The 26380-nt window shown below is 38.0% G+C and overlaps 2 protein-coding genes across 11 annotated transcripts in view; one reads left to right on the top strand and one right to left on the bottom strand.

The window, feature by feature from the left end:
* The window catches only part of SAMD3 (sterile alpha motif domain containing 3), a 42306-nt gene extending 24568 nt beyond the window's left edge, over positions 1-17738 (top strand). The window contains exons 7-10 of the mRNA XM_019729461.2: positions 9032-9232; positions 13423-13594; positions 14097-14179; positions 14403-17738. Coding sequence (XP_019585020.2) covers positions 9032-9232; positions 13423-13594; positions 14097-14179; positions 14403-14681 — 735 coding nt within the window. The 3' untranslated portion in view covers positions 14682-17738. The remainder of the gene's footprint in view (positions 1-9031; positions 9233-13422; positions 13595-14096; positions 14180-14402) is intronic.
* Positions 17739-17889: 151 nt separating this feature from the next.
* The window catches only part of L3MBTL3 (L3MBTL histone methyl-lysine binding protein 3), a 105152-nt gene continuing 96661 nt past the window's right edge, over positions 17890-26380 (bottom strand). For all 10 annotated transcript variants that reach the window (XM_019729420.2, XM_074333567.1, XM_074333568.1 and 7 more), the window contains 3 exons: positions 24197-24366; positions 23904-23966; positions 17890-19706 (listed from right to left, as the gene is read on the bottom strand). In XM_019729420.2, the coding sequence (XP_019584979.2) occupies positions 19563-19706; positions 23904-23966; positions 24197-24366 (377 nt within the window). In that variant the 3' untranslated portion in view covers positions 17890-19562. The remainder of the gene's footprint in view (positions 19707-23903; positions 23967-24196; positions 24367-26380) is intronic.

The raw sequence follows: 26380 nt of genomic DNA, 5'->3' as shown, positions 1-26380 counted from the left end.
GAAGATATAATTAGATTCTTGAAACAGGAAACTTAACTAAGTAATTTCATAAGTTGCTGGCTGATAACATTGTCCTTTTTAAATGATGAAGACACTGGTTCTGAAAGTTTATAGGGATTATATGGAAATGCATGACAGTGTAGTGGAATTCTATTTTATACTGTAGTACTTTTTTTGTAAAATACCTCAGGTATTAATTAAAGTTGAGTGAATCAAACTCCTCATGGCATATTATTGTCATTGCCCAGTGGCCTTTCTCTGGTTCTATTCATTTCTTTTTGTCCCCGTTCCAATCTGCCCTCCTCCCCACCTCTGCCCTTGGGCAACCATTCTAATGTCTTTCGTAAGTGCTTTTCGTTTGTAAGTGTTGCAAAATGTGTATTGTCACTTTAGATTTATATATACCATATTTAACTTAATGTCAATGATATTCTTATTCAAGTTTCACTTGTTACACTGACACTTTTTAAGACTCACTCATGTTACCATGTGTATTTCTAGTCCATGATTGTAATGATTGCTAAGCACTCCTTGCCTCAAGGCCTGTTGCACTCCACCCTGAATTGCACCATCATACTAAGTCACAAAGATCTCCTCCTCCTCTTTCTTCTATTAAGTTTATAGTTTGCACTTTCATGTTTAGATCTTTAAGTCATTTGGAGTCCTTCTTTGTATATGCTAATAAGTAGGGATCTGCATATAGTGAGTCACTTTCTCAATACCAGTTACTAAACAATCCATCCTTTTTTCATGGGTAGCACTTTTATTGTATATTAAGTTCCCAAATAAACGTGGATATGTGCTTGGCACTCTCTCTTATTCCGCTGGTTGGTTTATCAGTCTATCCTTATGTCTTTACCATATCACATTTGATTATTTAGTGTTTATTACTTAGTATCCCTTTATACTTAGTGTAGAGATATTTTTTGTTGCCAGTGGAAAATGTGCTGGGTCAGGGAAATCCCTCAGTAGGAAGGCTCCTGGGGAGATTTCTCCTTATTTTCCAGAGTAAGGGGAACGACAGGAGATTCTTTCCTCAGGAACTGACCCCTAGGACTACTCTGTACCATCTGCCTTCCCACAGGAGAACTAGAGCCTGGGCTAGGGGTGCTATGTTCAGGTGGGAGGGTTGGACCAAAGGAAAGTTCTGAGATCCTGCCAGCGCATGGAGCAGCAAGGTAAGCCCTGTCTTGCTGTTGTGGAGGCTGTGCTTTGACAGAATGGAGAGGCCCTGGTGGATAGATACATCCTACTCCTGTCATCCTGACCCTGGGGTGGGGTGGTGGTGGCATCTGTTTCTACATGGGGCACTGGACCTGGATCCTGACACTGTCACAGCATCATTCTCATCCTTTCTTCTAAATTTCTTTATCCAGAATGATCCTCTCAGAACATTTGAAACAATTTCCCATTTGAAACATTAGGAAGTAAGCGTAGTTTTTGAAATGCTTAAATTCATCTTTAATGCTTTTTTGACTAATGCATGCATATATATTTTTTAAGTTATTGATGTTTCTTTCACCCCTAGCGCCCTCAACCTATTATCATAAACTTTCACTCATGGCATATAAGCTGACTTTGATAATAGTCAACACTTCTTTCATAATTTTCTGGAAAAAAAAACACACAAAAAACAGGGCTTGTATCTTTCTGGTGTCCAGTTCTTTACATGTATGGCTGATTTTTTCATCTACTTTGAAAACATTCTTCTCTGTTTTTATGGAGTAAATTAACTCTAAATTGGCTATTTGGTGAAAATTCATTTTGTTTTCTTGAAGCAGAACAGGAAAGATTTGGTCATTTCTGTAGGAGCTTTTGTTTCTCTCGATATATGTATGTATGCATGAATTTGTTTATTTATCATAATCGCAATGAAGTTTCCTCAGTTTGAAGGCTTTTAATGTGATCTTTAAGTGCATTGATTCTTTTCTCTTTACCCGTTAGTTTATCTACATTTGGCTGCTTTTTGAGAGTTTTAAATAAGTAACTTAAACCTATTAATCAGTTTCCTCAAAACTCCTTTTGATATCATCTTCTCAGAGGTCTTCGTTTTGTGATGTGTTGGTCATACCCAGTTCCAAGTTCTTACAATCCATGTTGTCTTCTCCAGGCATAACAGTTGTTCCAGTCTTCTATTTCCTTGTTTATCATCTGGTTCCATTCATTATTGAAAGGGGAATGCTGAAATGCCCAGTGATTATTATTCTTGAATTGTTTCTCTCTTCAGTTCTATCAGTTTTTGTTCACCACATGATTTTTGGGACTCTGTTGTTAGATGTATATAAGTTTATCATTGTTATGTCTTCCTGATGGATTTTTCTTCTCACCATTATAAAATATCCTGTTTTGTCTCTGGGAGCAATTTTGTCTTAAAGTTTATTTTGTCTGCTGTTAGTATAGCCATTCTATCTTTATTTTTGTATCTTTACTGCTTGTATGATATATCTTTTTCCTGTCTTTTTACTTTCAACCTATTTGTACCATTGAATCTAAAGTGTGTCTCTAATAGACAGTATATAGTTGGATCATTTTTAAAATACATTCTGCCAATCACTTAATGTAATTACTGATGAGGTAGGATTTATGTCTGCTATTTTGCTATCTGTTTTCTATGACATCTCTTTTTTGTAATTTTATTCCTAACTTGCTGCTTCTTTTGTGTTAAGCAGATATTTCCTACTGTACTAACGTAATTTCCCTTATTGTTTCTTTTAGTAAAACTTTGTCCCTATGTAACTCCATCCCTCATCCCTTTTGTGCTGTTATTGTCATACATCACATTTTATACATTGTATGCCCATCAACACAGATGTATAATTATTGCTTCATGCAATTGTCTTTAAAATAAGATGGGCGAAAGAGTTACAAATACAAAATACATTTTACTGCCTTTTACATTTACCTACAAAATGACCTTTACCAGTGCCCCCACGCCCCCTTTTTTTTCCATGTGGATTTGAGTTACAGTTTAATGTTCCTTCATTCTTGCTTGAAGGTCTACCTTTAGTGTTTCTGGTAGGGCAGATCAGTAAGTGACCAATTGTCTGAGTTTTTATTTGGGAATTTCCTAAATGTTTCTTTATTTGAAGGATTGTTTTGCTGGATATAAGATTCATTTAGGAAATTATGTTCTGGTTTAACAATTGTGTGTTCTGGTGTTTCAGTTAATATGGTTTTGGTTGTAGCCAACAGAAAACCCTTCTAAAACTGGCCAAAACTATAAATAAGGAAAGCTATGCTCTCACATAACAAGAAACCCAGAGGTACATGAGTGTGGACGTTATTGCTGCTCACCAGTTTCATCATTCCATCCAGATAAGCAGCTGGACTGTAGTCTCCACTCCCTTGAAGTTAGGTGTGGCCATGAGACGGACTTTGACCAATAAAATGTGAGCAGACGTGTCCTGTGCATTGGATGAAGATCCCATGTACAATGCCCCCATGTTACCCGCTTCCTTTTTCAGTGATGACTGACAGCGTTCTAGATGGTAGAGCCAAGTATTTGGGTGAGGGGATGAGGAGCTGGGCCTGAGATGAACATGTCACAGAAGTGATTGATAAACTGTGGGTAAACTGTGTTGCCTGAAGGTCTGGGGTTGTTATGTACAGCGGCAAAATCTTGCCTTTCCTGAATAATGCCAGGGGCTCTGTGGGGGTCGGGAGGGGAATATCCCCGAAATGTGTCACTCAGGCACACAGATGATTTCAAACTGAAATCAATTAAAGCCCAACAAACTCAGGAAGAGTATTTTATTTCTCCTTTTTCTTAAAGAGATTCAGATAGGAAAACAAAAAACAAAAAAAACTTACTTTAAGAAGGGAGCTTGACTTGATCACCCTAAGAATTTACACCTGAGCGTTAGTCAAACACATTTCCTAGGTTACCCACTGTGTCCCACTGTTTCTGAGTTGCCCAGCAGGAATTTTCCTGTTAGTTATGTTCCCATCTTCCTCACCTACCTGTAAATCACCCATTCTCACTTCTGAAATCTAATACCTTGTCCCCCTTTCTTTTTGCCCAATGATGCCTTATATACCCCATGTTGCCTCACTGCCTGGAATTTTCTTGCCTATTTGAGTTCCCACATGCATGTATTAAAAACTTTGGTTTTCTCCTGTTAATCTGCTGTTTGTTGTTTGAATTATGTGACCAGCCAGAGGAACTAATGGGGTAGGGGAATCAGGCATTGGATCCATGTTTCAGTGACTCTTCTGTCCCTGGACTGGCTTCATGGTGTGACGGAGGAATTTTTGAAGGTCTGGCTCACCCTGCCCTCTTCCCCAAGGATTTCACAGTCTGTGTCTGTTACTGTATCTAGGGTGCAGATATCTATAAAAAAAGTATTGCCATATTATAAGAAAAACACTTAAAACATAGACAAACATTATTTTACATTATGTAAAAATACATAGCTTTAACTCATTTTTTCCTTCTAATTCATTTGGAGATTCTTTCCATTTCCTCAAGAAAAGGAGTAGATTATTTCCATGTGACCTTACTTTTGAGGATACTTCTCAGTCTGAATTATGGCAGTGGTTGGGGCAAAAAACAAACAAACAAACAAATAAATAATACTTTTCCTCCTGCCTTCTAAGTTCTTCTAGCTGGGCTAAATAATCAAATTAACAGGGAAAGATTCACAGGAGAAAAATCAAATGTTTACTACATGCTCATGGAGAATTCACATAAACATGACAATCCTGAAGACAGTGAGGCCACATTGGAATATCCAAGACGTTTTGGACAAAGGCGAAGGAGGGGAAGGGGTACTAGATTTCAGAAATGAGAATGGGCAACTACAGGTAGCTGAGGAAGAGCTGAACACACATGGCAGGAACATTCTTGCTGGGCGCCTCAGAAACAATGGAACACAGGGGGAACCTAGCTAACAGGCTTGGCGTCTTCCTAACGAATGCTGAGGTGAAGATTCTTAAGGTGATTAAGCCAAGGTTTCCTTCTTAAGGCAGGTTTTTCTGTCTGAATCTCTTGGGCAAGAAAGCAGGAGGGTCAAAGGTTCTTTCTGAGTCTTGTTTCTTAATAAACAGCTTAAAATCAATATCCCCAAAAGTAGCTTCAGGGTAGCAAAATTTTGGTTCCCTTCAGAGGAAACAAAATGAATATTTTGTCCCAGTCTGATGTGAAATATCTTATTAAACATATGCCGAGAATGTTGCAGCAATTTCTTTACAGAGGTTAACTTGTGCTTCCTTTTTCTTAACCTACATGAATTTAAGAAAGTGATGTGGGGATTTGATCAATGCTTATGGGGTGTTCTTGTATCCCGATTCCTCTACATATTTGCTAAGCAAACAAATAAATATTAATAACACCAGATGTTGAATTACTTAGCATTATACTTGTAATTCATTTCTCTCTTAAAACATTTTCTTTTCCGACTTCTTGGGTATATATATGTACCCCATAACTTTGAAAGTCATGAAGGATTTTTATGTGTTAGCTTTTCTTTGAATTAGAAATAAAATGGAATTGAAAGTTATGCAAAAACTGCTTAGATAGTCAAATGCTAAGAATATCTACTAAGTTCCTTTGGATTTATTTATTTATTTATTTATTTATTTATTTATTTATTTTTTTTTTTTTTTGGTATGGCAGATACTCTTTGTTTCTTACTGCACCTGACACATAATGATTTATTGTCTAAATACTAATCACTGTTACAGCCTTTTCCGCAGATGTTTCTCTCATGGTACAAAACTGAACAAGACAGCAAAAGTTGAGGAAAAAGGTTGACAGTTAATAGCATTCTGGATATGATGCAATTATTGCCATCAGCAGGTGGCAAATTTACTAATACTGTGAAGTTTTACAAGTCAGCTGTGCACTTGGAAATGGGGGCAAAGTTGCAGCAGTTTTTCTGATGATTGACAGAGACATGTGACTGAATGCTAGGCAAAGAGACTCTGCAAGTCCCAAAGGGAAGAACCATTTCCATAGTCAATTTGATGACAATGGAATTGAAAGTGGCACAATTGGAATTTGGTATAAAGAAAACTCTAGCATCTAACACAGCCCTGTCCCATAGAATATAATACCAACCACATATGCAATTTTAAATTTTCTTGTAGCCATATTTACAAGAATGAAAAGAAGCAGGTGCATGATAATACTAGTATGTATCACCCAATCTATTCATAATATTAACATTTCAACATAACATTTCAACATTGTAAAGCGTTGTTAATGAGATAGCTAACACTTTTTTTGCACACTAAAGTTTTGAAATACGGTGTTTCCAGCACACATCTCAATTTGGCTTAGCCACATTTCACATGCTCTATAGCCACATGTGGCTTGTAGATATTATACCGGATGAGTAAGGTAAACACACCCTTAGTGGACTTACAGGGTGAAATGACACTCTATCGGGAACAGCAGAGTAGGACGGGAGCGTGACTAGTTATTTGCTGATGTTGTTCAGAGCGACAGCCCCTAAATCTTAGGTACAGGACCTTTACATAGTGTCTTTAAAGTGAATTTTAATAATGTATTTACAAGAATTATTAAATTTTTCATAAATTGTCATAACAAGATACTTTCTTTGCAAACTTACTCCGATTGTAGAATGTAGAACAAAATTATGTTTAATAAAAGTTGAAGAGAGATTTTATTCTTTTCTGGGGAGAAAATGTTGTAACTGTACATTTTCAACCATGCTGTGTCTTACTACTTCAAAACCAGTCTCAGTTTTTTGTTAAAATCTAACTTGGAAATATTATCTCCCTCTGTTCAGCTTAGAAGTTGGTTAGAGCTGAGCTCGCTGCGATTCCACGCAACACTCGGGGTGCTGTAGGTCGTGGTGGTGTGATGTAGAGCCCAGTCTGTTACCAGCACTGGTGTGGTAGAGACCTGCGTAAGCTCCTTGTCCAGTTTGCTTGCATCCAACTCAATGTTCTGGTTCATTTATGCAGATTCCTTTGAAGTCAGGAATCCCGCGGGTGATTCCCACTTCCCTTCAATGTGTCCTTTCATTGGCATTCTTCACCAGGAATGACCTGTTGTCTGCTTCATGCCTTCTTCCTTTGATGACTTCTTCCGCTTGTCTCCCCACTTGCTTTGACTACTGAGACAGATACCCAGCAGTCGACTATCCTGCAGCTGCAGTCGTGTAAGATTTGGACATTGTTCATTCGCTGGTTCCTTCATCCTAACATGCACTGCTGAGGAAACCAGCCTGTCGGAACAAGGCTATCCACCTCCTCAGAGAAGTGGAGAGCTGCACTGAGACAGGAACCTCCATCCCTGGCCCTCTCCGTGCTTGGGAAAGTCCCTTCCCCTTTGAGAGTCTCAGTGAGCTCATCAGTAAAGTGAGAGGCATGGACCAGATGATTTCTAAGTTCCTTCCAGTTCTAATGATAAATACATCATTTAAAAAGTGAGAATTTTAAAGTCTGATGCAGCCAGCGATTCCTTTTAATAAGATAGGTCACTTTAATCTAGGATTCGACCGACCCCCTAACATTATGTTAAACAGATCAAGTAGAAGCTTCCTAGAAACTCCATGATATTTCATGCATTGGGTGGGGGTTTTAGGGGAAGCAGTACATCATGTGTTTAGTAGTCTATAAATGTCAATATTAGCAATTGCTAATATTAAATTAGCAACTAAAGGAAAGCTATTTATATATAATTAAAATTTTTCTTTTACTTTTTAAAAATTAGGATTTTTTCTTTCTATTAAAAAAATTGTCATTATATACATTTGCGACTGATAAAAGAATATATGTAGCATATGTGTGATTTATGAGACAAAATGAACACTGTGAGCCCAACATTCAGTTTAGAATTGGAATTCTCCCGACACCTCTGCCTGTTTCCCTCCCTCACCGATACCCGCCTTTCCTACACTTCTGCCCTCTACTCTCAATTTCATGTTTATCATTCATCTGTTTTTGAAATACTTGATTTTATCACATATGCAAGATTCCTAAGAAAAGACTTTGCATAAAATTGGAGTGCTCTGTTTTGAAAGTTTAGTAGACTTTGTCTATAAAACTGTCAGATCTTTGTATTTTCTTTGTGGAAAGACTTATCTACTTAAATTTATGTTAGGATATAGAAACTTGTTTTCAGTCTGTTAAATTACATTTTTCTAGGCAATTGTTCACTTGGTGTCTAGCTGGTCATCCTATGTTCACCGATAGTGGGTTTACCTGGAGGTTTCTTAACGTGCTTGTAAAAGCCTTGAAGTAGGAGCATTTTAGGGTCTTTATCATCTTTTTTCACCCTTTACAGGTAATATATGTTCACAGTCTGATCAGGTAGACAGTCTGTCAAGTTAATTCAAATGTAAGTTCAGCTGAGTGTCCTCCCAACTAATTTTTCTAGAAAGATATTTTTTTCTTGTATCCTCAAAGCTGATTGTCTTATATTTTTCATGATAATATGTGGGGCATTTCTCAGCCAGCCACCCCGCCAAGTGTACCCACATGTATAATGAATAGCACTGACAGTTTGATGATTTAGCAACACAAAATACCCACTGTTTTTATTTTGAAATTGGGTTATATGAGATGGTACTGAAGCTTATATAAAAAGGCATTTAAAAAGAAAAAAATACAAACAGTAACAATAACAAAACTTTAATTTAAAACCTTTTTATTTCTTCTTCATCTTTATCTTCTAAAATTTAAATGAGTAGAAATAAACATTCCTGTTAGGTGTGAACCTTCTGGATAATCTAGATTTCTATGTAAAAGGGTACGTAGGAAATGAAGTTACTCATAGTTCTGTCAAAAGAACAGATTATAGTGTAATTAACTATCTGATTTGTCCACAGCATTAAAGACTATCCATTTGTTAACCACATTCAAGACCAAGTGTAATTATACACGATGATGTGCATCTTATGAGGGCATTGTAGTATGGTGTGTGTGTGTGTGTGTGTGTGTGTGTGTGTGTGTGTGTGTGTGTGTGAATCTAAGTGCAATACAGCCTACAATTAGAGTTTTCATGAAGGATTAAGCTGAAACTTGAAATGCAACATATTGATATTTTGAAAATATTTTTCAGGAAGAAGCTGTTTGTTTAGATTCTGAGGTAGATGAACATATTAGCTGGTTCCAGCAAGAATATGTGAAAGTAGAAAAGGACTGGAGAGAAATCGATAAGAGAATGAGCCAGACTTTGCAAATAAGAAGGAAGTTGATTGGAAGCAGAACACCTCTGAAGGACATTCTTAAAATGTTTCCTTTCTTGAAGTGCCCTTATCAGGTATTTTTATTCACTTATAATACTCTCTGATTATAGTGTCAAAATAGAGTTTTCTCTCTTTCCTCTTGGAGTGGTAAGAGCACCATGTAGCAAGGTCAAGGGTAGGAATCTCAGTAGGGTGTGAGGCCGAAGGGGCTACAACGAGGACAATTTGGTAAGAACTTCTGGAAGTATATTCTAATAACACACACTGGCTGCTTTAGATTTAAAGAGTTCCCTGTCATTGGACGTATTGGAAGGCTGGGGGCGGGGGGCGGGGACACTACTTAGGGAGTGTTTTGACAGCATGAAACATTTTTCATTTGTATGCATTTTGACAATCAAGATAGTCTATTAAGGAACTATTAGCATGCAACACTACTCCAAATCTATTTCCTTCATGATCCCAAATCATTTCATAGAATGGTCTCAAACTATACGAAGAAGTTTAAGGAGTAATTCAAATACTCTGCCATTTAGTTTACTTAAGGTGGTCATGAAAGGGTCTTATTACAATGTTAGTGTGATTTTAGCTATAGTATATAATGAAAGCGTCATCAGAGTTTTCACTTGAGAATACATTTCATGGAAGAATGCTTTGGGTACAATCAACCAAATTGAAAATGAAAAGTTTCACATATTTTTCTTCTTCTAGAAAAAAGAAAAACTGAAAGAATTTGCTTGCATGTTTTATTTTGAGAATAATGTCTGTAGTAAACATGTGAGCTTCCTAAGTAGCAGGCATGTTCTTAGCACTGTACACTGACTATTTTATCTGTTCCTCTCAGCAACCCTACCTTGGTTTTTGTTTGCTTTCTCACAATCGTTCGGTTGCTGAAATAGTAATAGCCATTAATCTCTGGCCATTACAAAAGTATGCCAGATTGACACAGCTACAAAATATAGTTTTCAGGCAAAAACCTGTCAAACTTAAAAGTCTATAAACTCTTTAAATGTAGGGAGCATCTTTTAAACATCTCAGTAGTTCTCAAAGTGTCTAGCAGAGTAGTGTATTTTTGAATGCTGAATGCGTTCGTGGATGATTGGTGTTTTACTCTGTTTGGGATGCTATAACAGAAATACCACAGACCACAGGGTGGCTTATAAACAACAAAAAATTATTTTTGCACTTCTGGAGGCAGGGAAGTCCAAGGCACTGGCAGATTCGGTGGCTGGTGAGAGCCTGCTTTCTGGTTCATGGATGGTGCTTTCTAGCTGTAATTTCACGTAGCTGAAGGGGCAAGTTAGTTCTCTGGGGTCTTTGTTCTAATCCCATGACCTAATCACTTCCCAAAGGCCCCACCTCCTAATACCATCACATTGGGCATTAAATTTCAACATTCAGTCCATAGCAGTTAATAAGGCTGCCCTGTCACTGATGTTGCAACCCTAGGGGTTTTCATTGAAGTGCAGCTTGCAAAGGTTTAGTGATTAAAATAGATAAGCTATAAATAAATAAATAAATAAATAAATAAATAAAGTAGATAAGCTATGGTTCAGCGGTCTTACAAAAACCCCGATAATGGTAAGTCTTAGGTCGTTATTAGCCTGAGTGTGGAGTAGAGAGGACATGTCAGACCTAAGACTGTATCTCTCATGCTTTGTCTAAGTCTCTGTCTTTTCCTCTAATCCCTCAGTTATTTAACCATTTATATCCAAAATATGCATTGGGGTATGGTTTTTGTAATGAGTATACTTCCTGAATAAAGTTGTCGGTTTCTTGTTTTAAAAGAGCTAAACATTTTCGTCTTCTTCAGGAAGTACCTCCCTAATTCTGCCTTGTGTAGCCAGGTGGGATTTACAATTGAGAAAACCCTTGTACTTCCTAAAATAAATTCAAGCTTGACCTTACTTACAAACGCTCAGTTACCAAACAGCCCCTACGGTGGGACAGGTGTCCCTGCTCCAAACCACCCCCACCACTTGTAGTTGTTGTTACCATTGTGACAACACTTGGAGCTTAGGGAGCTGTGGACACAGATGTGGCAGAAGAGAAGCAGCTGGTGTGGGAAGCTGGTCCTACAAGTTCTCCATCACCACCTGTACTCATCAGTCTCCTCCCCTCAAAACACTTTCAAAAGAAAATTTAAAAATCTAAAATTAAAAAATATACTTTATTAGACTAGCTAAACTACCATGTTTTCCCCAAAATAACACCTAGCCAGACAATCAGCTCTAATGTGTCTTTTGGAGCAAAAATTAATATAAGACCCGGTCTTATTTTACTATAAGACCAGGTCTATATAATATAATATATACTATACTATACTATACTATACTATACTATACTATAATATAATATAATACAATACCTGGTCTTATATTAATTTTTGCTCCAAAAGACGCATTAGAGCTGATTGTCTGGCTAGGTCTTATTGTTGGGGAAACATGGTATTATCAACTAGGAATGTGTTACCGGGACCTACTGGATATGGCACAAGATGAGGAGGGAGTTGAGAAGGGGAAAATACCAAACAAATTTAAACAATTCCCCAAAATTTTCAATAAATCCTTTGAGATGCTAGTTTTCACCTTACTGACAAACTATTTCACTAATCATGTAGAACTTAAGTGAAGTACATAAGAATCATCCGCTAATATAATCTAACTATATATTAATAAGTATAACATACATATTAATTAACTTTATAGTAGAGAAACCTGGCAGATTGCATCTTAACCAAGTGATAAAATTTAGTATTTCCAATAACGGGACCAATTACCATCTTGTGCCTCCTGTTGCAGTGCTAAGTGTCAGCACTCTTGCCAAAAATGTATAAATCATGAAAAAACATACAAATCTAGACTGACAAAGTAATTGGCTTCTGCTTTTCAAAAACGGCGAGGAATATGAGGAAAACCCAAGAAGCTGTTTCAGACAGAAGGACACTAGGAGACATGATCTCTCAATCTCCCATGTGTTCCTGGATTACATCCTGAATTTGTAAAGAGCATGACTGGAGCAATCGGCAAACTTGAATGGGGTCCATGGATTCAATTTTCCTGATGGCGATGGTTACGCTGTGGTTATACAGGACAGTGTCCTTGTATATACACAATGAAGAATTAAGGGGGAAGGGGCAGCATATAGCTTACTTTCAAATGGATCGAAAATGTTAGCCTGGGAGAAGTTGCACGAAGGGAATTTGTGAGTTATGCTATCTCTTTAACTTTAATGTAAACTTGAAAATAAAAGGTAAAAATATTTCCTAGCCTTTGTGTACCCAGGAAAATGGAGGACTATGCATCTTTTTCATGCTCTACTTTACAATTCCCTGCTGAGAGAAGCCCTTTTTAGGGTATCAGTCTAGATTAGGAGTCCACTGAGGGCTGCCTGGTAACAGCCACTATGGCTTGAGGAGAATGTGCATTCCAGCTCCCTGATAACTTTTGGACCTTATCTTTGGGCGATAGGTGATCTACCAAAATATTCAAGGAACGATGAGACCCAGTGGTGGTATGCAACTGTTCTTTACTAAGTTTTAGGATAGTGATGATGACATCAATTCCTACTAGTGTAGCTGATAGCGTCTTGTAATGCCACTCTGTCAAAAAAAACAAAAAAACGAAAAAAGAAAAGCGGGGAAGGAGACAGTGGTGATGGAATTCTCTGAGGGGAAGAACTTAGACAGTGGCAGGAAAAGGTGGTTTTGAGTCAAGGAGATTCCATAAGCTGGTTTTGCTTTTACCTTGTAGTCAAATATCTTACATGTACATTGGTTTTTAGTTTCTGTCTGATCTTATAGTCTCCAAAGCTGTCTCCTCTTCCTTTAAAATACTAAGTTTAGGTATTTTACTAGGTTTGCCTCCTAAAATCTAAGTTTTCCTCTTTTGTCTCTTTTTGGATGTTGCCAAAACATAACAGTGTAGTTTACCTAAAGAAATGTAAGCTCCTAGAGTCTTAGTTGGGTAACTCAAATGGCCAAATATGCATATATACTTTGAAACCTTCGTTTAATTGAGTCTGCATCCCAAGTGTTAATTCTACAGACTTTGAAGTTTGCCATGTCCATTCTTTATATCTTTTCCTATTCACTTCAGGCGTTCATTCTTTTGTCCTCCTCTGTACTAAATCTTTACTTCTCCACTAAAGCTACTCAGCTATCTAGTATATATTTTAAACCACATTCAAAGTTTAATATGATCCTACAGTGTTATTTACTTCTTTACATTAGCTTTTCTAGTGATCTGATATCTTTTTCTTCTTTCAGTTGTTTAGAGAATTTCAACTACTTACAAGAACAGATATTTGTAAGAAAACAAGGCACATTTTGGAATCGTATTCAGAAAATATACTGACTTCTTTTTCAGTGGTGGACAATCCAATCAATATTGCACTGCAAGAAAAAATGAAACAGCACACAGATGAAGACATGTTGAAATGTTAGTAAACCTGAGGAGTGGGGTGATCTGGTGTTAGCTATATGTATAATTCAGGGTAACTAGAAAAGTTGTTTGGGTAATATATAAAATTTAGTCAAACAACATTTGGGAAAGAAAAAACAATGTCTCAAATAGGAGGAGCTGGGGTCCAGATTTTTGAAGTACACTCAATATTGTAAAGTTACATTTCAAGAATCTGTTAATTTCATAATCTAAATCACAAGGTAAGGCTTGATAAAGTCTCCCTGGCTGATGGACAGAGAGTAAAGAATTTCTATCTTCTCCTGGCCAAGATTTGGAGGGCAGGCCATGAGATCTTGAATGTTTATTAGAAGGAGATGTTGGTGAAAATGGTTGCGAAACACTAATCTAAGAAGGCTAGCTTGTTCTCTATAGAAGATAATGATTTCTTAAAAATCCCGATGTTTTACTACTGGCTTTGCTTGCAGTAGTTGATAAAAGCTTATTTTCACTTGGACTGTAAGCATGTTTGCTTTGACAGATATGAAGATGACAGCCACATGTTTACTCCTACCAGATGTTTTTGGGGATGATCCCAGCCTTTTTGTCATTGTGAATGAGAAGGTATGCCATCTGTCAGTGATCCCTGGTTGGACATTTCACATGTTCACGTAATTTCTTTGAAAGTAGGACGGTGGTCTGTTTGGAAGTCTGTTTTGTCATAGTTACAAATGTGCTCAGTTGCAGCAAGGTCATTTATTGTAATATCGTGGTTAAACCCGGGTACCTTGTATTAGTAGCTATTGTACACATCCCGGGTGGTGACTCTATTCTCTATTTGTTTCAGGTGCAAGCGTCCACGCCCGTGTTAGAAGTTAAGGACCCTTTCAACATTGATGTCTGTGAATTTTCTTTGTATTTAGAAAAAGAGAGACTCACAAAAGTGAATGACTGTGTTACAGGCTTGGCAGCTCTCGTAGCTGCCTTTCATGTATTTGGGATCGAGTGTCCTAGACGACTGTCCCAAACCCTCAACTTCCTGCAGACACTGATTTTTGAGATGCACAGTCCCCATTTTCCATCTATGAAAGAAAAGGATGTAGGATTTCAACACCCGGTCACTTAATAGCATGCCAAATAGTGTATCAAAATGATATTTGGGGCAGCTGAAATTTTATAAAACATTTTGAATTAGGGTTGTGGTAGAGGTAGATGTTAGAAAATCATCTTATCTCAAAGATGCGAATGAATTTCAATGCCTTCTGTCTTTACACCTACTTAAATTCTTTGTGAATTCTGTAATACTACTTAAAGAGCTGTTTCTGTATTTTGAGTTTAAGAAATTTCATAGTCTAAGATACACTTTCATGGGTGCATTAGTTTTTAAAAGCTACTACAGTTCAGATTTGCTCAAGTCCTTTGGTTTAGGATATGACCTTGCACTTAATTCAATGTGCGCTCCTTTGAAAGAGTTAATGTCCAGGAAGGAGCTGCACATTTGGGGGCCAAGGGCTGCCTCTTTGGTCTAAACATTGCTTGGAAATGTTCTGAACTTGAACGTTTTAAGAAGATGAACATACTCCTGTTCCTTCCCCCTCCCCCACCCCCACCCCTATCTCCACCCCCACATGATGACCTGCCTGGCCCTGGGAGTTTGCTTTCCTTCAATCACATTTGTGGAGAATGAAGACTGCTTCATTCCTCAGGGTATGGAACCTCCTCACTGCTGGCTGACGTCACTGGCTTGGGTTCTGACCATCTGCAACCTGTGTGTCTTGCACTGCTTCCTCCCTCGAGGTGCAGTGCTGCACACCTGGTTCTTTTTCATTTTTTAAATTATTTTTAATTTTTTATTAGTTTCAGGTGCACAAAACAATGTAGTAGTTAGACATTGATCATTTATATCCCTCACACAGTGACAACCCCCTCCCCATCCACTACCCCTCTCACATAGCACAGCCATTGTGCTACATATATATATATATATAATTGTAGTTGACATTCATTATTGTTCAGCTTCAGCTTCATGCACACCTGGTTTTGTCTTCTCGCAGTTTCTGGTCCTCCCTGGCTTTGACCTTGTGTGTCTGTCTGCCCTGGTTGCCCTTCAGGCTTGTTTGGGTCTGCAATGCAGACCGAGCTTTTACTCCCAGGGCAACTTGGGCACCAGCTTCCGGTTTTCAGGTAAGGGCCATTCCTACACCTGCTCCCCAGCCTCTCAGGAGACCTAGTCCTGGCTCCTCATCCAACCGCGAGTCCCACGTCGTAATTCATCCCCCAGTTTTAAGCTGCCCCTTCATGTCATTATCATAATATCAATGTTACTTACCAGTTTTGATAGAACAGGTTGGTTTAGACTGAAGAAACTGAAGCGTGCTAACACACGCATCACAATGCAATGAGCATTTCTTGGGTTACTTCATCAAATTCAATTTTTAAAAAATTTAAGAAGGGGTTCATATAAATTATTGAAAAAACATTTTTATAGCATACATCTCCAGAAATAGTATAAAACACTAATGCCTTTCTCTATGACTGTTCATTAAAATGCTTAAGTCAGTGAGATAAGAGAACATGAAAGAGCAGCTGCCCACCTCTCCAATCACTATGCACTGACTGCTGACAAGGGAATGGACAGGCAGAGTAAATAACTTGCTACATGCCATTCTTGCCGAAAGCAGTTCCCAGTCCAGTTTCCGTTTCTTCCCGTTCACTAGAACATGCCTTTAGTCCCTTACAAACTTTCTTTTCTTCCCCAAATTAACATCCCTTCATGCTAAATTTCACAATCTGTTTTATTTCTCGTCCTCCAAATTTACCAAATTCTTCAAGATTCCCTTCCTTAGGAGGTTTGCAATCTCTATGGTGAAAGTTAAATAAAATCCTCTGTTACATCACTGGGGTGGAGTGACGGGGTGGATTTGTGGGAAACTGTAGTGAAGTTTGGCTCCAAACATGACAGTCATGAGCCAATCACGAGGGCAGATTCTCATAAACTGGATTCTCTTCCAATGGTGCGTTGATCTCCAATCTGTATCATGACGGTGCCACTTAGTAAATATCCAATTATGCTGGACTAACCTAACCCTGTTTTCTTTGGAGGCTGAGTCCCCTGAATCTGGAAGTTGCAAAAGGTAGGCTCGGCTATATTTCAATCTGCAGATGGGTCTCATTTGGCTTGCACAGGGTTTGTAGTTTTTCCTTTGATCTGCATTTTAATTAATGTATTAAATACACAATACATCTTAACATAAAAAAAGACATTCACATATATCATACAGGGTTTCCCACAAGTGGACCATTAGTGTTAGGCACCAAAAATGTTTTTTTTCGTTTAGCCTGTCCCATTTATACCGTGTTTCCCTGAAAATAAGACCTAATAGGATAATAAGCCCTAGAATGATTTTTCAGGATGACATCCCCTGAACATAAGCCCTAATGTGTCTTTTGGAGGAAAAATTAATGTAAGACCCGGTCTTATTTTTGGGGAAACATGGTACATCCTCAACTCTTCTATTTATTTCTGCTCTGCAGGTATCAGCATTTTCATTAAACATTTGCATAGCTCATAAAAATTCCATTCTGGACAAATGAATTGGAGATTGTCCTGTCTGGTATTCTTTATTGCATATTTTGTCAGTTATCTCACTAATCACTGCAATCGCTATTACCATTTAAAAAGGGAATTTCTATTTTAGCCACGAGAATTAATATTACATATACGCAGTTATCCAAACTAAACACAAAACTATGATGTGTGAAGTTGAATGAATAGTAAAAATGAATTTTATTCTTAATGGTTACTGTAGAATAATATCAATCGTGTAATTTTCTCCTCCCTTTTGTCTTACCCCTAGTCTGCTTTTCAAATTTCAGGGACTCCTCTGCCATCATCATGGCACCCTATTTACTCTGTTAAGACTTAGACTCTATCCCAGGGAAGGAACGGTGAAAAGATTTCCCCTTTCTTGAGGGACACCGTTCCTCTCTAAGGGTGCTTAATGGCTTGCCTCTAATTGTATAACAACATGCTGTTTAGAATGAGTCGATGTTTTCAGTAAGATTTAAAAGTCTCTTTTGTTATATATATATGCCTTAAAGCAGACAGGGAAATTTCTCAATACGTATGATTCCTAATGGACCTAACGATACACTTTTTGAATTTTCTGTGTCACTTTTCACATAGTCTGGAACATAGTTTGACAAAGAGTTCTGACTCCTACAGAGTGATTACACAGCTAGTTAATGCTCATGTGTTTGATGTGTTACTGTTCTCATTTGCCCTGCTTGTTTGACAAGCTTTCTTAAAAATCATACATATGTAAAAAAGTATCTGCAATTTAGACTTTATTTCATTCATGTCAGATGTAACAAGTGCAACTTAAATGTACAAATTCTGAACAAAACATAAAAAAAGGAAATAAAAACTAACAACAAAAAAGTTATTTAAGCAGATTCATGCAAAGAAATGAATGGGACACTGCAGATGTCACTGACCCTGTTTTTACCTTGAATTATGACAAATGCAAAGACTGTTAATAGACTTCCAACAGGGGATATCAAAGGAAGTTCTACATCAGAAAAAATGAAAGCAACTAAAGAGAGCGTTGGACCTTTCTCCAGAATTCAGACAGCATGCTACAAACTTACTTTCTACTTTTAAAATAGTCCAATCCTAGAGTTAGAAATTACATGCAAAGGCTGATAAAATAATTTAGCTTTTGCATTGGGACTGCATTCTTGTAAAAGAAACACTACCAGCTATCATTTCATAGGTAATCAAGGGCTTTCATTTAAAGTGCATCTGTACGCTTATATATTGAGGTGAACTGTTCCATAGAGAAAGGAATCTTTCCAAAATGGAGGTTCTTGAATAACTGTTTTGGTAAATCGCCTCCCTGACCTGTAAGCATTTAGAATCTTTGATGCTGCTTCCTCAAACCTTGCCTTTTCAGTAAAATCCAATCTCTCACAGTCAACGCTGAAGAAAACCTTTGGGTTTGGAGGACACAGAAACATCTGAGACAGCTCTTTAGGGATTAATTAGTGTGTCTAATCACAGAAGGAACCTTTCATCTAGCTCTGAAAAGCACCAGTTACCTCAATGACAATGACAGAGACGCTCAAGATAATCTCATAAATAGTTCAAGATTCCTATAACCTCAACCCCCAAAATGGAACTGTATATTCCACGATACCGTTGGACTCTACAAGAGTCCAACACACAGGGCACCACAATGCTTGTGATTGATGCCATTCAAATACATCACCTAATTTATTTATGTTTATATATTTTATTTTTCAATTCCATTATTTATATACACGTTTTTGGTAATTATAGTAAAGATGCTGGTGAAAGTAATTTGTTTAAACATTTCATAATACGTGCAAAAGCAAAAACACTTGATTTAAGGAAAAGTAATTTTACAACTATTCAGCCCCAACAAACGATGACAAGCAGTTAGGCAATATCATGACTTGCAAAGTTATACTTAGCATAATGTTGCAATTCAAAATATGGCACAGAATTAACAATACAGGTAACAGTTCCATTGGCTAAACTTAGCCAGGTTTTGACTAATTTGGTTTAAGTTGAAATTTGATTATATAAAAAGATTCCTGAAAGTATTGAAAAAGAAACAGTGTACATGAAAGAGAATTCAACAATGTTTACAAAATGCTGAAAGTTCTTACTCTTCCCCCTTATCCATAAATAATTAATGAAGTCGCCCTTCCCCTCCCACCCCCCAGCCTCAAAAAGATTACAAAGATAAATTTAGCTCAGTGAACAGAACCAAAAGATGACTGTTGTTAGACAGTACCTGGGTAAAAGCTCAAGCACTTTCATAAGAATTCATATATATTGTCTCTGGAGGAATATAAATAATCCAATAGCATTGCTCTTTTGGGTTTTGGAGACTTCCCACTCAGGAGTTAGAACTGTCCTTGTGCTTTGAATAAAACATGAGCTTTAAAGCAGAAAGCTGATTGTATTTAAAATTCATCTTCAAAGTTCATTGTGAGAATTCTTCTCTGCAGCTTTGAACATCAGGATAGAATTGAAAATTTTGAGAGCAGGGCCCAGCTTGATGCTCATAATTTTAACAATGTCTGTTTGGGTCATAAGCAGAAATGCTTCTCCATCAATTTGCTGAAATGGGAGAAAAAGACAAAAGATTGTGAATTAACCGGATGTAGTATTGTGGGAAATAGTCAAGGTTAAATTATCAGCTTATGCATAGCAACACTAAAACGGCATGGGCAGGAGTTTGTGTGTACAAACAGCATTTCCTCATAAATGGATCTTCCTTATCTATAACACCGCATCCAAATGTGGACCAGGAGTGAAGTAAAACTCATTCATCTGAAAAATCAGCTCACAGGAAAATGGAAGTTGCTCATACCTTCCTGTGATTACTCTGCCTTACGTGCTGACTCAAGAAGAACTTGGAAAAATCTGGGGTGCCTCAAATTCAGTTCCTATCATGACAGGTTTGAGAATTAGAGAGGAAAATAGGTACACAGATGTTTGTGGATATAAACCAAAAATTCAGGTAAACGTATCTGCTATACGCTAACCGTATATATATATATATAAATTAGCCTCCCACAATGGAGAAAAAAAAATCCATGTAACATTTGCTTCTAGAGTGACCACAATTATTTTTCACATACAAAAGAAAAGCAGTGACTAACAAGGGCAAACCACAGTGGAGCTGGAAGAACATGAAGTTGATGTTAAGAGTTATAAACTCTACTGGTTCTCCTACTTGGGTAACATGAGAAACTCACTTCCTCTCTCTATCTCTTCGAAGGCTAAAAGTCTGTGCTTCTACAGAATAGTGTACTTTGAGGTTCAAAGATACAATTCTATGGAGATGACGTCTGGCCTAGTGGGCAGGGAAAAGGAGTAGAGTCTTTGTATATGACTGTCAGCTCTCAGGAGTGCCACCATCTTAAAAAAAAAAAAAAATCAATCCACTTCTTTTTCAATCTGCCCATGTTGCACAAAAAGTAAATCACGTATTTGCTTCTGCCTTAGCGTGCACTGGAAACTTGGACAGCAACGTACTATTATGGGTTGAAATAAGTCCCTCCCGAATTCACACGTTGAAGTCTAACCCCCCCATAACCTCAGAATGTGACCTTGTTTGGAAACGGTCACTGCAGATGGAGTTAATTAAGATGAGGTCATACTGGAGCAGGCTGGGCCCCATGCAAGATGATTGGTGTCCTTATGAACACGGGAAATTTGGATACAGACAGACACACATAGAAGGAAGACGACGTGAAGACAAAGAAAGAATACCATCTACACGCCGAGGAGAGAGGCCTGGAGCAGGTCCCTTCCTCACAGCCCTGAGGAGAAGCCCCCACACTGTCAACACCTTGACTTCTAGCCCTCTTCACACTTCCAGCCTCCAGAAAGTTAGGAGTGGGATAAGAATGAGTTTCGGTAGCTTATTACTTGTAAGGTTACGCTGGAAAGAAAAAAAGTCATCCTGAGGCTAGTCAGTGCCAAACAGTCTATCACATCAGGCCACTCTGATGCGTGGCCGTAAGGACAGCCCTCAACTGGGATGAAGCAAAGGCAGTAAGAAAGTACTTTCTAAGAACAGCAATCAGCAATGTATTACTGAGTTTATGTTTTGTTTGTTGCTTTTGTAATAAATATAAACTGGTCCAACTCCAGAGATGATCTTGCTACAGGCCCCAAACTAGGAAGGAGGATCTGGAATTTGGAGGGGGTAACTCCCCACTCCCGTGTCATTCCTTTTCCTGCTATGCACTCATGGTTCATTTCCAATGCTTTCACTCTGAAAACCACAGCCAGCTGCTCTCTACGTGTCTTTCTCAGAGTGTAAAGGTATGAGTATATTCACTCATTAAAAACTTACTAAATGTCTGTTATGTTCCAGACATTCTTCTTGGACTTGGGCATTCAGCAGAGAATAGAAGAGATAACAAAAACAAGCAAGTAAGCAAACAAAAATTCCTTGTGGAGTTTATATTCTAGTATTGGGAGACTGTAAGCAAAAAAAAAAAGTAAGAAGCAAATAAATAATAATTCTAAAAGGTAGCTAGTGCTGTGGAAAAAAGCAGCTGATTGAGGAGATGAGTGGGCAGGGATGGTGGCAATCTGAGGCAGGATGGGGAGGGTAGAACTGAGAGAAAGCAGCATCTGAGCCATGTGAACACCTGGAGGCCGGTGTGAGGGACGGTGTAAGTAAGGTGCAGGGTGGGAAAAAGGTCAGGAGGTGAGTGAGGTCATGGGGTGTCAGACTGTAGGCCCCTGTGAGGACTTCGGTTTCACTCTGATTTGCTAGTGAAAGGATACGCATGGAGGAGTGACATGATTTGACTTACGTTTTAGCACGATCACCCTGGCTATGCTGGGAATAGATTGCAGGGAGGAGCAGGGAGACTCGTTAAGAGGTTATTGCCTTAATCCAGGGGGAGATGATGGTGGCTCAGACCAGAGTGACAGTGGCGGAGGTGGAGAGAGAGCCAGAATTGCTGTATTTAAAAAATACACTCCATAGGATTTCAACAGATCAGATGTAGAGTGTGTAAAAGAACGTCAAAAATGGTTTCAAATAGTAGCTCATCTTGATACCTGTACTTTTTTGTCTAGAGATGACTTACAAGACTTCAGATTTTGGGTTTTTTTGATGGTTTACTTTTAGGACTTAAAACCAACACGTGCAGACCCTGTGAGACATTTAAGAGCAAGAATTGTGTCCTATTATCTTTGAATGAACCTTCTCCCCAGAGCATTGCGTGGAGTAACATACACATGGTAGGAATTTAACAAGTGTCGAGAGGATGAATGAATAAAGGAATAAATGACCATATAAATGACACGTCTCACTCCTCACAAGAAGGCTCTGGCTTTGAGGATACCTGGTGCCTGAGAAGTGCCAAGAGATAATACAACACGAAGAAAAACTTATTCAAAGAAATAACATCATCTGAATTTGAACCTGAATCTTATTAAATTAAAGAACAGCAAATCCATATTAATTGTTTAGATATCAATAGAACCGGAAATAGAATTTCCAGCTATGAAACAGATATATTATTAATTCATTATTTAAAATGTTTTTATTTTCAAAGGTAATAACTATGTGAGTCTTTCAAAGAAAGAACAAAAGCTCCCTGCAGGTCATCTAAGTCTGTTCAGGGATGGAAATTAACTGAGTGGTCCACCAAGACACTTAGGAATTAAGGGGAAAAAACTCAAAATATGAGTAATTGCCTATTAAAGATCAACTAGAGAGAAGATAAAACATTTCTGAAATAAGAACATGAATCAAAAAGAATGCTGAGAATCGTATCCATGTGTCTTTTAACAGGCATCCATCTAAAGCATACATGGTATCTAATAGTGTAATGACATGGGCAACCAGTGGCTAGATTCTTAGGTCTCCTGACTCTGGCAACGCTGTTAATTGACAATGTGCTATTCTTAACAGTTGAGGCTAAACATAGGAGCAAACAAGGTGTACATCCTTATAACTAGGCAGCAGATGTTGGAGAAAGGCTTCTGAGATTACATATTCTTTCTACTTTCTGGTAGCCAAGATCAGAGTGATAACTGACTGTTCTGCTTGGAGGAGCTGAGAGGCAAGTGGGTTATTTTTAAAGGTCTCTAGTGAAAAGAGTCACTACTGTACTCAAAAAGCACTACTTCTAATGTAGTAGAAACTGAATTCCTCTTTGTTCCAATGCTCTATATAGGTGATATCATTATTAGTCATCCCTTAAATTGAAGTTCTGGACAGGCAGATGAAAACAACTAATAAAATAATCTTCCAACAGCAGACTACAGTGAATATAATGAATGTCAGTTATTATAAACATTACTGAGAAATGTATAATAGGATCTAAGGGGTTATTTTAGCAATAATGGTAGTATTATTATAAGCATTAAATGGAGTTAATCATGGTGTTGCTAAAATGTTTGAAAATAAAATAATGGTAACTAATTTCTCCGTATTAAACATGTTTTTTTCTTTGTTTCTTTCTGTGCTATAAACTATATAAATGCATGCTCGTAAGTTTTTTGCCTTTTTTATTTTTTATTATTATTTTTTTTAAAATAATGAGTCCAGTGCTTCTGCTTTGGGGCATCACAAAGTGGTACAAACATTTCCATCTAATCTTACACAAAGACATTTTTATACAACTGATTAATGCTGCCTGTTAGACAACTCTCTATCAATTTGTCAGTTTCAAATTAACCCATCTCTTTCCTCCTCTGTCAATGCAAAACATTTTACCCTTCACTGCATTTCAGTGCTTTGATCCCATTACGGTACATACTGCAATTCAGTGGAACACTTACTTCATCTTTAAATACCTTTCCATGTTCTTCACACCCAGGTAAGCTCTGTATGAATTCTGACACCTGTCAAAAATAAGACCAAAATTCCAGTTTGAGAAAGAAGTCAAAAGCTAAATGCTCAGTTTCAAATTGTTGAACTTACATGTTTTAGTTGTTTCTCTCAGAATAATTTCTTATCTTTCATAAAAAAAGACTAGCCCCCACCCCCTCACCCCCCCATTCCTTGTGTTCACTCCTTAAGCCAGTATCACTCCCATATCTGGTCCTTGGGAGACAAAGGAAATAAAATATACCTCATCTGTGCTCCATTTGGAAACTTTACTGGCAGGGATTCCGGCTACAGTTGGCAGAAGTTTGCTTTGCTGCTCCCAGCGCAAGGGCAGACATGGAATGGGGGACTTAAAGGACAGGAAGACAGCAGACCGACGCTGTGCTTGCTGTACGGGAGGTTCTTCCCGGGCACCTGGTTGATGGAAACAAATGGGGGAAATCACTCTCTGAAAAGCAGGGGGAAAAAGCCAACCCCAAAAACAAAAGCCTCAAAATGCCATGTGTTACCCCCAAATAACGAGTTGGGGGGAAGGTTTAGTTAAAACATCAGTTCCTTTCAACATTATAGTCATTGAATAATTACACTCTTTGTCTTTACTGAAGGTCACCTGAAGGTGACCGTTTAAGACACAACCTGAAAATGCAGCTTACATGCTGGGTAAATCACTCACTGATGACATGCACCATTATGTCATTCAATGTTCCAGGTAAGAAATGTGCCTCAGAGCTTTGGTGGCAAGGAAAATAACTCTCACCTTAGGAAGCTGTATTTGTTTCCCCGTCTGCTTTGGATGTCCTAAAGGTAACAGCCAGGGTGGAGCCTCGAGTCCGCCCCTGTGTTTACCCTGCAGTTCCTATACCTGTTCTTGCCTTTCATCTCAGCCCAGGTTTGCTCTTTGAATTTGAATCACACAGACTTTTTAAACAGCCAACTTAATTTTTTTGAAATGAGATATGAAAGTATTACAACAAAAATAAAATAGCAGAAAGGCAAATGCTTTTGTCATTCTTCATTTGTGGAAAGCAAAATTAAACTACGGAATAGTCTATTTATCTGCTAGGTCTCCTGAATCCAAACCGAGTTTACTGCTGTTCTCCTAAAATAAACTAAATTTAGCCAATGATTTTATGTCCTGGGCACTCTTAGAGTTTGTCAGTAATGATCTGTTGCCTTAAGATCCTCTAGAACAGAAGTCTTTTCTGGAAACTCCTTACTCAAAGCCCATGAGAAGGAAGGCAACTTCTCTCCCCCCACGCTCACCTTCCCACACAGCAGCTCCACTCCAGTGACACTTCAATTATACCACAAATCTTTGCCAAATGTTACGTAGTTTAGCCTTTAGATCTCTAAGAACATTTTACGCTCTTTTGTATCTCTAAATTATTTTGAGGTTTTATTTCCCTTGAAGAGTATGGTTTACAGAAAGGTACACAAATCCTCAGTGTATATATAGCTCAAAGACGTCACACAGCGAGCACACCGGAAAGGCGAAACGCAACAGGGCAGCACATCCAGAGCCCCATGGCCCCTTCCAATCAGTCACACCCCTCCCCGACCTCTACCTCCACGGGTTCTTTATCCTGCTTCTGAACTGCATGTAGATGAAACGCTGTCTGGCTTCGTTCTCTCAACAGCATGTTGGTGAGACTCATGCACGTGGCTGTATGTGGTTGTAGCTCACCTGCTCTGTGCTGCATGGTTGTTTCACTGTTATACATGCTCCACTATTAATGTGGAGTGCATGGACATTCGAGTTGTTTTTAATTAGGGGCTATTACCAACAGTACTGCTGTGAACATTCTTGGGCATATCTTTTCCTGACAAAATGTGTGCATTTCTGTTGAACATATACTGAAGAGTGAAACCTTGAGGTCATAGCGTTGTGCACATTAAGCTTCGACAAATTCTGCCATTTTTCCAAAACAGTTGTACAATATGCATCCACTAACAGTGAAAGAGTGTTACAAATGCTTCACAGCCTCACCAACATGTGGTATGTCTATCTTTTTCATTTTAACCAATTGGATTAAAATGGCTAAACCATTTTAATCACATTGTGGTTATAACAGCATTTGTCTGATGAAGTTGGTATCTTTTCTTATACTTACTGGCCATATGAAGAATCTCTTTCATGAAATACTTATTTATGTTTTATGCCCATTTTTCAATTCGGTCTTCTTGCCTTTTTCTTACTGATATTTAGAAGTTAGATATATACTATGCTCTGAGTAGGAGTCCTTTATTGGAAATACATATTACTAATATCTCTTCCCACTCTGTCTTCCTTTTTACTCTCTTAATAGGGTCTTCTGGTGAACAAGTTCTTATTGTACTAAAGTTCAATTTATCAATGTTCCCTTCTGTGGTCAGTGCTTTGTATGTCTACTACAGAAATCTTTGCTTACCCCAAGGTCCTGAAGTTAGT

This window comes from Rhinolophus sinicus, linkage group LG05, assembly GCF_036562045.2.
Source record: "Rhinolophus sinicus isolate RSC01 linkage group LG05, ASM3656204v1, whole genome shotgun sequence".
Taxonomy (NCBI): Eukaryota; Metazoa; Chordata; class Mammalia; order Chiroptera; family Rhinolophidae; genus Rhinolophus; species Rhinolophus sinicus.
The sequence above is the reverse complement of the archived record's forward strand: the minus strand, read 5'-3'. Positions and strand labels throughout refer to the sequence as shown.